The sequence below is a fragment of the Rousettus aegyptiacus genome, unplaced genomic scaffold, assembly GCF_014176215.1.
Source record: "Rousettus aegyptiacus isolate mRouAeg1 unplaced genomic scaffold, mRouAeg1.p scaffold_m13_p_3, whole genome shotgun sequence".
Lineage (NCBI taxonomy): Eukaryota > Metazoa > Chordata > Mammalia > Chiroptera > Pteropodidae > Rousettus > Rousettus aegyptiacus.
The window spans coordinates 106,721,436-106,734,252 of NW_023416306.1; the positions used below are offsets into that span (position 1 = coordinate 106,721,436).

General features: G+C 36.4%; 1 pseudogene and 1 gene segment (V, D, J or C); both read right to left on the bottom strand.

Moving 5' to 3' along the window:
• Window positions 1-4,031: 4,031 nt before the first annotated feature.
• On the bottom strand, window positions 4,032-6,599 carry LOC107506190 (annotated as a pseudogene).
• A 1,814-nt stretch (window positions 6,600-8,413) lies between these two features.
• On the bottom strand, window positions 8,414-9,417 carry LOC107506186. The segment is given in 2 exon segments: window positions 8,414-9,068; window positions 9,231-9,417. Coding segments are annotated over 2 exon segments (489 nt in total).
• Window positions 9,418-12,817: the final 3,400 nt, after the last annotated feature.

The following is a 12,817-nucleotide window of genomic DNA, read 5'->3' on the forward strand; positions in this document are numbered from 1 at the left end:
AAGAAAGAAAGAAAGAAAGAAAGAAAGAAAGAAAGAAAGAAAGAAAGAAAGATGGGGGAAAGAGAAAACCTTTAAAAACAATTAAGAAAAATTGATCATTTAAAAATGGAGGTTGAGTCTGGGTATATGCCTCAAAATAAACAAACAATGAATAATATTTGATTTTTCCTAAAGTGAATAATTAATTATATTTTCCTATTTTAATTAGTTTGGCTTTCTTACTCTTTTAATGTGTTATTTTTCAATTCATAATTAATTTCCAGTTATCTGACAGGTTTGGAAAGTGATCATTGCTTGTCATACAGGCACTGGTAGAGAAGACGGGTACTTTGTTATTTACATATTTTCTCATTTAGTCCTCCTATTGTCATCACCCACTTCCCAAATGCCCTCAAAACACACAGTGAAATGGTAAATCTAAGGCTGCATTTCACACAGGAAAGGTGTTTGAGTGAGGAAGCTGCACCGCCTGGTGGACGGGGACTGCAATGGGAGGCATGATTCTTAGGCTCCTCCCACAGTAGCGCGATGTTCTCATCTTAGGTTTCAGTTAGCAGGCGCATATTAACCTTCACGTGGTGTTTAGAAATCTGAACAATGGTTATCGTAAGCTCTCAGGTCTGTTTTTTTTCTTAGGACAATACCTGACATAGAAGTTCTTTAATATCCCAGGGTATTTCTGTAGCTAGAAGACATCGATTTTCTTAAGCATTTTATTACAGTGCTTTATATTTTCATGTATCCATTGTGGGCCTGCCTATAATCCACTGAATGCTAGATAAGGTTTTGAGGTTGAAATAAAAGGAAATAATAAAAGATCACGTCATTATCTAGTGATTCTTGGCTTCTCAGCAGTGTACCACAATATAGAAAAATAACTGACATTTATTATGTGACTACTAAATATTTGTTGAAGTAAACAAAAATAAAAAATTTCATGGAAGAGTCATTACTACATGAAATACAATATTTCCTCTATCCCAAAATCATATCAATTGTAAGGAATGCTATCTTTTTAATAAAAGCTTTCCAGGAGAAAATGTCGTATTATCTTATCTATAGTCGAATACTTCTGAATCATTAAAAAATAAAAAATATATGAATCTCTGTCAGAAGAAACATCATAACTAAAGTTACCAAATCCCTATAAAATGATTCAAGATCAATATCTTATTGTCTCACTATTTTGTTCGCTCCATATAATGTAACTAACCTAAGTGAATCAGACTCTTAAAGTTGCTCTATCCTCAAAAATGCTTTCTGTTACCACCCATCTGCCACCCATGTTGCCAAACTATAATCAAATAATTTTTGCCTACAGGGTGGAGCACTCAGAAGATGTGGATTTTTATTAAAACTCTAGTGCATAAAAGTTAAGACTCTCTTCTTTCCCATCTTTTCAAATTGTTAAACATACTGGCTGATATTCACACAACAGCTGATAGTAGAATCAATGTGAGAGTGATTTAAAATTATAGGTTCTGGGATCTCACTACTAATTGCAGGAATCATACTTTCCAAGATTGAGACCCACAAACTTATCATTTTTAAAAGCTCCCCAGGTGGTTTTATTACAGCCAGCCTGACACCAGTTTACAAGATCTCATTGTGATAACTGTCCTAGACCAAACTTGTCCTCAAAAATCAATGAGAAAACTGAGGTCTGCATGGGAAAATGTCCCTATGACTACACTAATTTTTTTTTAAACTAGTCTTTTTCTTTGAAGTGCCAGCAGCAAAATCATGCATTTTGTTAGCTCCTTTTTTTTTTTTTTTTGGCTGTGCATTTTATAAAACAAAATAAAACGAAAACTCTGAGGGTTATTAGGATAAAGTTCTAGAGAAAGAAACATCTTTCTGTGTAACCAAGCACAGACTTCATTTCTTTAAGAAAGCTTTTGCTCAGATTCAAACAGGCTTTGCCCAGTAAAATGGCATTGCGACTCACCTGCTTTTTTCCATTCTTTTTCTTCCACCTTTGTGTGCCTGTTCCTTTAACCATTGAGGCTTGGATCATAAGGTTAATAAAGCCTCAGGTCTATAATTGTGAGGACAATAAGTTTCTGTTATAGTAAGGATAATATCTTGGCTTTGGATGTGTTTCAGTCCCAGGTCCATGTAGGCAGAACAGCCCCACCAACCACTAGATCAGGTTGTCACCAGTGGAGTGAAGTGAAATCCTGTGTCACCCTAGCAGAATAAGAGCGGAGGTGGAGGACAGTGGAAGGTGGCATTGTGTGTTGTCCCTTGGTTCTTCCCCACTGATGCAGCAAAGAATTACAGGAAAGCAAGATCTGGAAAAAGTAAAATTTATTGAAAGTACATTTTAGAAGGAGACAGGCCATGCTAAGGAAGGCTGCAGTTCTGTGGAATTTGGGAGATGAAGAGATAAGATAGTATGCCCCAAAGGGAGGAGTGGGTTTCCAGCCAGGAGAGCTATAACAATGTAGAAATGGGAAGGTCTGTTTATATTTGGGTCGTGATGGGATTTCCTAGATGATCCATATGTGAGGTCGCTTTGACTGACAGTTGCTAGCTGTGTAAGACTGCCTACTGCACTTGTGCTTACCCAGAATTCAGTCTGTTATAATTAGATTCATGAACTTCTAGGCATTGTCATGATATTGTAATGATGGTATAATAAGCATCGGCTTGTGGATGAATTAGGGTAGTATCTTCTGTGCATGTGTCTGTACCTGGTTTAGCCAGCAGCTTTTATGGCCTTTGTGCTCAAGGGTTTGGGGGTAATTTATAACCCTAAAAGGGAGATGTTTCTGGAAGCTACTTAAGGAAGGTCTTCAAGGAAGGTTTCTATGGTTACGGATCTGAGCCTTCACTCCTGTCACTCATGCCTGAGTAACTACCTAATAAGGCCAATGGAACCAGACAGGATGGTACCCTGGCTGATTCCAGAACCAGACATAATGATCAATTACCCCAGCCTTGTGCAATCAGTAGCACCCACAACCCCAACTCTCTTAGTGTCCATGACTAAGGATTATTACCCTGTATAATCTGTCCCCTGGAGACACCTGGGAAGCTAGGTTTTTGAGAGCAATAGCTCACCTGTGTCTCTGAGACCTGCAACTCTCTTATAAACCCTTATCTTTTTAAATACAAAACCTATACGTATCTCTTGACTTAGACACACAAGGCAGACAGACCCGTTTGCCTTGGTAACTTCTGTAAGGCCCTCTAAATATTTATCCACAGACTCATAGCTGGAAACTTAATTCAGTCTGTTTCCTGGAGCTCTTGCTTCGTAGATTTAGATCAAGAGGCTTCATGAGACCTCTGAGTCGATGTGTGAAGCGTCTTCCAGATGTGACTTAAGAAATTCAGGCCAAGATATTTAATTTTACCTCCAATTTCCAAATTACATTGTCAGAACCTGCCACAAAACTATGCTACAAAAGAATTCTGGAAAAAGAACTACAAACTTCTATTATGATGTAGAAGGAGAACACGCAATAAGTTGAGATGATGTTGCATTATAAATAAGCAGTTTAGCACATGGGCACAGAAGGTTGTTATGCATACGCTTTTAAAAACATATTTTAAGGCCAAAGAGACCTTATAGGAGACATATTTTGTCTTTGGGTCATACACACAAAACAATTTATACCACATTAAGGAAAGGTATTTCTTAAATTTGGATTTTTAATGGCTGTATAACTGTATAGTTCCCACAAAAGTAAAGTAAACAGATTATTGGAAATATATATATGCTTGTGAAGCTTACACTACAATCAAGATATTGAACATGTGCATTACATGAAAAATTACTTTATGTCTCTTTGCATGCTTCTCTCAACCTTCTCCCCACCTCCCACTCCCATTTTCAGGCAACTCCTCTGTAATTAATAGTATGTATATTTTATAATTTTATGTAAATGGTTTATAAACTTAGATTAAATGGTAAAAATTTATGTTAAAAAGATAAAAATTTTAAATTTAAAACTTTTTAAAGGCACTCTTATGAAGAGTTCTATAGTGCACATCGGCTTTCCAAATGCAAATATAAGAGGGAATTACAAGATCACTTCCCAACTATCCATTACCATTCAGATTTTAAGGCAATGAGACAATGGAGTTACTGGGGGAAGGTAGGACATAGGAGAGAATAAGGATTTAGAATTGTGGAACATTGACTGAAAAAGAGGGCCTGGAGATGTGCAAATAAGCCTCAAGATGGCAAAAAAAAAAAAAAATGCTTTTGGAGGAGTGGTGAAGGGCAAGAGCAGAGAAAGAAGGTAATTCACACTCTGTTTCTTTACAAGGTCCCCCAGAACCACTAATTATTAATCATTTTATGGATAAAATTGGACGAGGCAGATGAATCAATATTATAGAATGGAGCTCTTCTATGATAGAGTCTTAATAAGACAAAAAGAGCATTAGTAGAAAGTTTGTCATATAGCAGGCACCTTAGAAAGTAAATAAGAGTATCCTTAACTTAGCTAGCAAATCTAAATTAAAATAATTCACTAAACAGTAAAAAACAGCATAATATACAAGAGGAAAACCATAGACAGGTTTCATGGCCTTCCTTATTCAAAACAATGTCTGTAACCAAAAACGTACTCAATACTTATAAACCAAATTGAGCTGAAATCTAACAGTTCACACATATTTTTACTGATTACTCCTTTGGATATTTCTGAATTCCTTAATTAATTCTTCTAGCTCAATCTATCACCCAATGGCAAACTGTTTATTATGGCTAATTTTTGTCTTCAATAAACAATCCCAAACCAAATTTTCAAGAATAGGAGTTTTGGAATGGTGATTATAAATATGGTTTATGAACTTGAGAGGTATTTTTCTACACCTATACTGCCACGGCCCTAGCCACTTCCTGTTTGTGATGGCAATTCCTGGCCTTGGTCCCTACAGCAGGTGGATGCCTCAAGCAGAGCCCCGGGGTTGTGGCACACCTCCTTCATACACACCTCTCACTGTGGGCTCACTCAGAGCACAGAAATACAATGCAGTCTTCCAGCTGTGCAGCTGAGATGACAAGGTTGATGGAGTTCTTTGCTTTCTGAAAATTCATTGCGTAGCGACCTTCTGTGGCATTTTGCTGGTTGTAAGAGTCCTGACGAATAAGTAAAATCATCGCCCCACTGCTGAGCTGCTTGTGCCAGAATAAACTATAACTGGTGTCATATCCGCAGTCCATGGCCACAGCCTCTTTCTCCTCTGCTAACGTGCCCGATGGCCTTGAGTTACCTTCTGGGCAATACTGGATCCTGATAGGAAAAATATATAATTAGAAAGTTTGGGGATAAGTGGTGTGGGACAAAAAAAAATTCTTTTTCACATTTAGTCCTTAGAAGAGGACCATTTCCCCTCAGGCCACTCCTACCTAGCCACACTGAAGCCATGACCACCTCCAGAAGTCTGAAGAGCAACATGTTCCTGTTCTTTCACTAGACAGAAAATATCTTGTTCTTCTTCAGTTTCAGAGCTCTTAAGGCAAGCTGACTCTGACAAGAAAGAGAAGAAATGCTCGGCTCTGTGTTGCTGATGCCCCAAAACAGGAAACAGGAATTTCCTGGCGTAGCAAGTTGATAGGGGTCACATCAAACTTCTCTATATACTGGCTGAGAGTTTCGCCCAATGTTAAATTCCTTTTGCATTAACAACTCTTACTTTATAAACAATTACATCTAAAAATATACATGCGTAAAATTGTATATCGAAAAAAAGGACTTATGATTCGACCAACTGCTATGTTCAGTCTGTGCATCTGTGATAGAACTGGGTGGTGGCACTTATTTAAAAATACTACGTGTAATGGATTATAGAAACAACATAAGATGTAATAATCATGTATCCTTATACCTATATATGCTGTTGGTTCACCTAAGGTAGAAACAAATCACTTTCTGATAAGAAGACTAACCCATTTGGACTAATCACTATAGGTCCTCTGAACTACCAATTATTTCACCAATATTCTTTCTCACTACCAATGTCTATTAAGGTACTTATCTTGTGCAAATAGCAGGAAAAAACTAATCTTCTCTGTTGAAGACTAAAATGAAGCCCTCAGGCATACAGTCCTGTGGCAGAGGTCTTCTTGTCTCTATTCAGGGTGATAGCTCAGCTCTGCTCAGAAAGGTCAGATAAGAAACCAGATTCTGGTTTGTAGGTTATTGAGATTTTAAACTTACATTTTTCCCATTACCTCAGTTAGGACCCTAAATGGGCCCCAACAAGGCTCTATATTCTGTATGTTCAGCTCTAATGGGAATATATCATAGATGACTCCATACGAGAGCTGATCATAAGATCACCGATTTCAATAGACCATTGTGTATAACTATAAAAGGAAAACCATGCCTAGGGATGTTACTAAACAACATGCCAAACAGCAAAGACCAATTGCTTATCATTGCCGGTCTCTTGACACTATAGCCAAAACTTATCCTCCCTGTCTCATAGTAATTGTAGCCTCAGCTAAATTGCTTGAAACATCTTCAGATCTTGCACTGGCGTTACCAAAAATTTGATGGAACTGCATTCCATAATAATTGTTTAAAAACACCAAATATTTATCAATCGATTGATTGAATAATTACAAAATATTATTTATTTTTCCTCATATGATTCAATTCTATAAAACTTTTCTATTAAAAGAATCTCATGATTAAAATGCAAATTAAAACCACTATCACACCTGTGAGAGTGGCTATCATCAATAAATTAATGAACCCTCATACTCTGTTCATGGGATTGCAAATTGGTACAGCCACTATGAAAAACAATCTGGAGGTTCCTCAAAAAATTAAAAATGGATATGCCTTTTTCCTAGCAATTGCACTTCTGGTATTTGTCCAAAGAAAACCAAAACAATAATTCATAAAGATCTATGCACCCCTATGCTCATGGCAGTACTATTTGCAATAGCCAAGATATGGACATCCTAAATGCCCATCAACAGATGATTTGATAAAGAAGTTATGGTTTGTATATACAGTGGAATATTACTCAGCCCGAAAAATTGAAACCCTACCATTTACAATGACATTAATAGATCTAGAGGTTATTATGCTGAGTGAAATAAGTCAAACAGAGAAAGATAAATACTATATGATTTCACATATATGCAGAATCTAAGGAACGAAAAAAAAACTGATTGAAAACAGACTAACAAATATAGAAAACGATCTGATAACAGAGCAGAAGGAGTTTGAGGGGCTGGGAGAAAAGGGTGAAGGGTTAAAGAAGTACAAATTAGTAGTTGATAGTTAGTCATGGGGTTGGAGATCACAGCATAGGGAAAGCAGTCAGCATTAATGTAATGGCAAGGTGAAGAGCCAGAGGAGAGAAAGAGCAATTGCGAGGATCATTTTACAAACTATATAAATGTCTAGTTTCAATGTATTGTATACTTGAAACTAATAATAAAATACAATTTAAAAAAAAAAAGATCTCATGATTTTACTTCTGTCATTCAAGAAGTGTTCATGTCCATAACAGATCATTTGGACACTCTTACCAACTTCTACATTAATAGTTTTTTTCATATCTTACATGAAAAATTAAAAGAGTTCAATCATAATAGTAACAAAAAAATTACAAGTCTAGGAATAAATTTAATTATCTTAAAATAATGAAGCTTTATCTAGAAAGAAAACAAAAATGAAAAGAAATACTACATTTTAAAACAATAATCGTATACACATTAAGAAGTTTTGTTGTTCACAAATCAATTTATAAATTTAACTGTATTGCAAAACTTCAATTAAAATTACAAATAAGTCACAGAACTTCCCTTTCCTTTGTTCTTTAACGAACACTTGATAACCAACTATGTAAAAGTTTCTGCTAGGTACAACAGCTATACCAGTGAATATTACAAACTCTGTGTTATAAATTCAATGAGAGTAAATGTGAACAGATACATATAGAATTTGGTAAAAGAGGATAGATGTGTGAGTTTGATCAAAGCTCGCATTCTCAAATCACTTTCAATCCTATTTTTATCAAACACACAAATAATATGTACCATCACTGGGTTCTGAAGAAAAACCCAAGTCACATTTTCTTAACAAGAAAGTGGTAAAGCACACAGAAAAAAACTAACATTTTGCCACAAAAATAGAGGGAAAAAATTAAAATAAAACTATAATTTATTAGTCTCTCTCAGAGCTATTAAAAACCAGATATTTGAAAAGACTTGATGTAATAGAAAATGCTCAATTTAAGATATAAGAGTAAGTGAAAAAATCGAGATCTAAGTTACAATAAAAATTGATGGAAAGAGTAATGCAAATATTAGCAATATTGTCTGATTACAGAATAATCAATTTCATATTTTTTCAATTGTATGTATTTTCTATATTTGACATATAATGTTTTATAATAAAAATAATAATAGTTTCAAAACTGTTTAAAAGCTCACTTCTAATATGAATTGTGATACTGATGCCAAAGGGTTTTTTACAAGAGAGGAGTCAGACTAAAAATGTTATCATCTTTAAAGCCTAAATTTTAAAATAAAATATTACTGATTCCCTTTAAAAATTCACTAAACAATAACCATTCAACAAAATGTTCCCTTTTCTCATCCAACCAATGACCCTATCTGGGTCATCTTGAACCTAACCTACTTACTATATGTTTTTAATAGACAACACATTCATTTCTATTTACAGACAAACACAGTCTGACGAATGCTGTGTTTGAAGTTCTATCCCTTCGAAGAAGGGGGCGCTGCTCCACTCGCAGGTTTGCGCACAGCTTGCTGGTGCCTGGGAAGCACTGTGGACTCGCTGCACAGAAGTAGACAGCTGAGTCTCCAGGCTGGGTGGCTTCGATGCTCAGAAAGAGCTGTTTCTCTGCCTTCTTCAGTGTAACAGTGACTCTTCCATCTTTTTTTTCCTTCTCATTTGAACGAATGTGTATAATGAACTGGGGACCTTTTCCAGCTTCTTGCTTATACCAAGGGAAGTATTCTGAGACACTATCTGAATAAGTACAGGTGATAACAGAGCTGTTTCCCTCCTGGACGCTCAGGACAGAAGGATGCTGATCTACTTTCTCTCCTCGGATGACCCCTATGCAGAAAGAAAAGTCCAAAAAAGTAGAAGAGTTACTAGATCATTATGCTTCAGACTTTTCTTGCTCCGCAGTAAATAGAGGAAATTCGAATAAAGCCAGTCTTGGCTTCTAAAGAACATACACGAAAATATTCTGTTTCCCATAAACCCTTAACTCACAGTTCAGCTGCAGCCACAAGAAAATGAATAAAACTCCAATAAATGTCTTCAGCATTCTTCTCACTTAGGATCCACTGTGAACGTGCAATGTAGAGACAGAGGAGATTCTCCTATAATGGAAATATCCTTTCTTTTCTCTAACAAACATAGGAGTTTCTCACATGCACTACTCAGCCAATAGGAGAAGGGCTATGCTCCTCTATAGGCTATTCATTTAGAATCCACCTTCCACATATTCAGCATCAGCAGAGGAGCACTACCACCTTGTGGTCACATCTAAAACTACTGAACTTGCTGGTTCAAAGTTCTCTGACCCTGTGCCTATAGGGACCCAGACATATAAAGGCAGCAATAGGTCAAACAAAGTAAGCTTTAGATCAGAGATCAAGTAAGAATGTAGAGGACAAGAGTTCGATCTCTGACCTCTACTGGCTCATTGTCTATATGTTGGAATGAAACAGATGCTGTGGGTATTTTACAATGATAACCTGGGTTCACATGTTTGAGTCAGAAAAGTGCCATCATTCACTCTTTTAAACAAAGAAAATATAAAACCTCCTTTCACAGCTAAATTTGCCACCATCTTTTGTTTGTTATGGAGAACACTGAGGGTAATGGTGTCAATGTGACTAATGTAAAAAGGAACATGTAAGTCAAAGTTCAGAATAAAAGATCATTAGATGTTTCCAGTGCTTGTTGTCTCAGGCTGCTCCTCTAAGCTAATATTGCCCTTAACCTTGCTATTCCCAGAGAATTCACAGTGCCAACAGTCAAAATGAAACTCTTCCCTCACTTAAGATGACTGGGATAAAAAGCAAAGGATCAGATCTCAATGATAAAAAAATAGAGGGATATCTTCTACCAGTTATTACAATTCCAACCATAAAAAAAATGATTTGTATCATAGATTGAGTTGATTTCCAATAAGAAATCTGAAATACTTTCAGAAATCTGTTTCAAAGCTACGTGTCTTATGTTCTGCAAAGTGTGGAAAGAGTATAGCTTCTGAGAAAACAGCAGCTTGCAGATTCAGAAAACACAACCACATGTGAGTTGATTCTTAAGGTGGTTCCATTTTCTTATATCAAAATGAATGTCATTTCCTAAAATGTAATTAGTGACTCATATCCTTATTGGAACTTTTTCTAAAGTATAAGTCGACTCTCTTGCCATGCATTTCTAGTTCCCTGACCATTGTTGGCTCAGATCTTATACTCCATCATTTTCCTCCCAAAATCTACTCTAGTATTCTTTCTCCAAGATATTGATAAAGTCCTTCAGGCCTATGAGTTTCCAGAATTATTTTTCTCTGCCAAAAACCCTTTCTCAATCACTCTAATTCCTTGGAATTTGCTACTTATCTCTGTGAAAATAAATCCAGGGGAGCCTATATATGCCTGTGTCTGCTAAGGGAATAGTACATGACCACGAGAAATGGTCCCTGGGAAATCAGGACTAACTCATTTCCAGAAGTGGGAGCTCCTTTCCTGTGATATGACCTAAGTGGTCCAATGGAATTGCAAAGAATAAATCTAGTCTCTCTTCCATATTTCATACCATTAAAGATTTAAAGACAGCAATGCTGAGGAATATCAACTCACTTTGTAAATATATGTGTATATAAAATGTGTTTTTATGTATGTAAAACTCTCTGGTTTTGAGGATTCTCCATTCTCTTACCCATTTTTTAAAGATAAAATTTCTCAAACCTTTCTCTGCGCAAATTTCCTTCTTTTGAGAGACAGATGTGTAAGTCGCTATTTGACATTTTGAGGTATGGCATTCAGAATTGAAAGGAATGGTTTGAATGTGATCATTTATATGAAAACCAGTGTTCCATATATTAACTACAGCCATTTTTTTGAATAATATTCCTACTCCATGATCATTTCATAGAATATCACTTTAGTTATTGTCAAAGCGTTGGCCTGGAAAATCTTTATCTATCATCTTCATGGACTGCCAGCCACATGAGTCTTCCAATTCCAATTATCATTTTTGCTGACAATGTGTGAGTTATACTCATTATACTCATATCCTCCCTCAAGGAGTGGCCACCTGAGATAATAACTATATTGCTGTCTCCAGGAAAATCTTTAGAAATACATCTCAGTGTTGAGGATGGCGCCATCGTCTTCAGCTTACTTCTGCAAGAGCCAGTGAGTGATGGACTGTTTTGCTGGTAGAATAAAGTGGCTCAGCCTGAGTCTCCTTTCCTTCCCAGGGAAATTAATATTAGTACACATTAGAATTCTCCATTCAGGTGTTCAAAATGATTGACCATGGCTTTTTCAGATCCAAACTGCAGACATTTATGTAGCTGGGCTTGCATTAGACAGATTCTCTTTGCTTATCAATATAACCCTGCAAGAAGGAAGCAGGGGGAAGAATATTAAAGAGGAAGTGAGAAAGTCCAGTTTCTTTCTACAGCCAGCTCATTTACTATCTAATTGAGTCGTACTGGCATTTTGGATTTAGTTCATATCTTTGTAAAATATGGCTGGACTAGAGGATTTTCAAGGATCCTCGAAGCACTAAAATTCTTTTTGTACTAATTAACAGAAAAATATTTATTGAGGACTGGTTTTGTGCAGAGTAGAATGATTGTAAGAAGGAGAATTTGTCCTCCACCATGGAACTCAAGACCATTTTCACATTAATGTGCAGTTAAGTGGGTCTGAGGTAGCCCCTAACCAACCTTGAGGCCTCTTCAGTGATGGAGGCAGGGTCCTCAGGATGAGTTCCTATCTGGGTTTTTATTTTTCCTATAAGATCAGTGATGAATCAAGAAGAACCTAAGTCAATAGTAAATTGGGGGGGAAAGATTTTACCACTGAGTGTAAAGATTGTCACAGTCAGGAGGTCGAGGTGGCTCCATGGCTGAATCTTAGGTAAGCATGATGTTCCTCTGGAGACTTATTTCTTATATGTGTATCTATAACCTATCATATATGTCCTACAGGAAAGAAAAAAAAAAAGGAAGAAAGGAAGGAAGGAAAGAAGGAAGGAAGGAAGGAAGGAAGGAAGGAAGGAAGGAAGGAAGGAAGGAAGGAAGGAAAGAAGGAAGGAAAGAAGGAAGGAAGAAAAAGAAAATCTCCACAACTGGGAGAACAGACAGGAGTTGAATGAGCTTACTAAAATGCAAATCAAGAAGCACTTTCTAAAACAGCCCAGTTGCATTCTGCCTTCTGGCCATTCTCCTTGCAAAGTTAGTTTGGGGCTTCGAAATGCCTAGCCAAGGTTGGCTATATTATTTTTGAGAACCAACGCAAATTGAAAATGAGACCTCTTATACCAAAAAGCCATGGAAAGTGTCATTAGATTATGTTTTTAATGCAACCGCTTTTCTAAAATGCTTTAACTTTTTTTACAAATCAGTTTCTCTTAAGTCTGAGTTTAATTTTTCAATCATTATAGAGTCACAGAAAAATGAAGGAGAAAGTACAGAGAGTTCCAATATACCTCCTGCCTTCACTCATAAATTTCCTCACAGGAGTAGTATATTCCTTACAATTTATAAATGTACATTGACACTTTATAATCACTCAAAGTCCAGAGTTTACATTAGGGTTTACTCTTGGCCATGT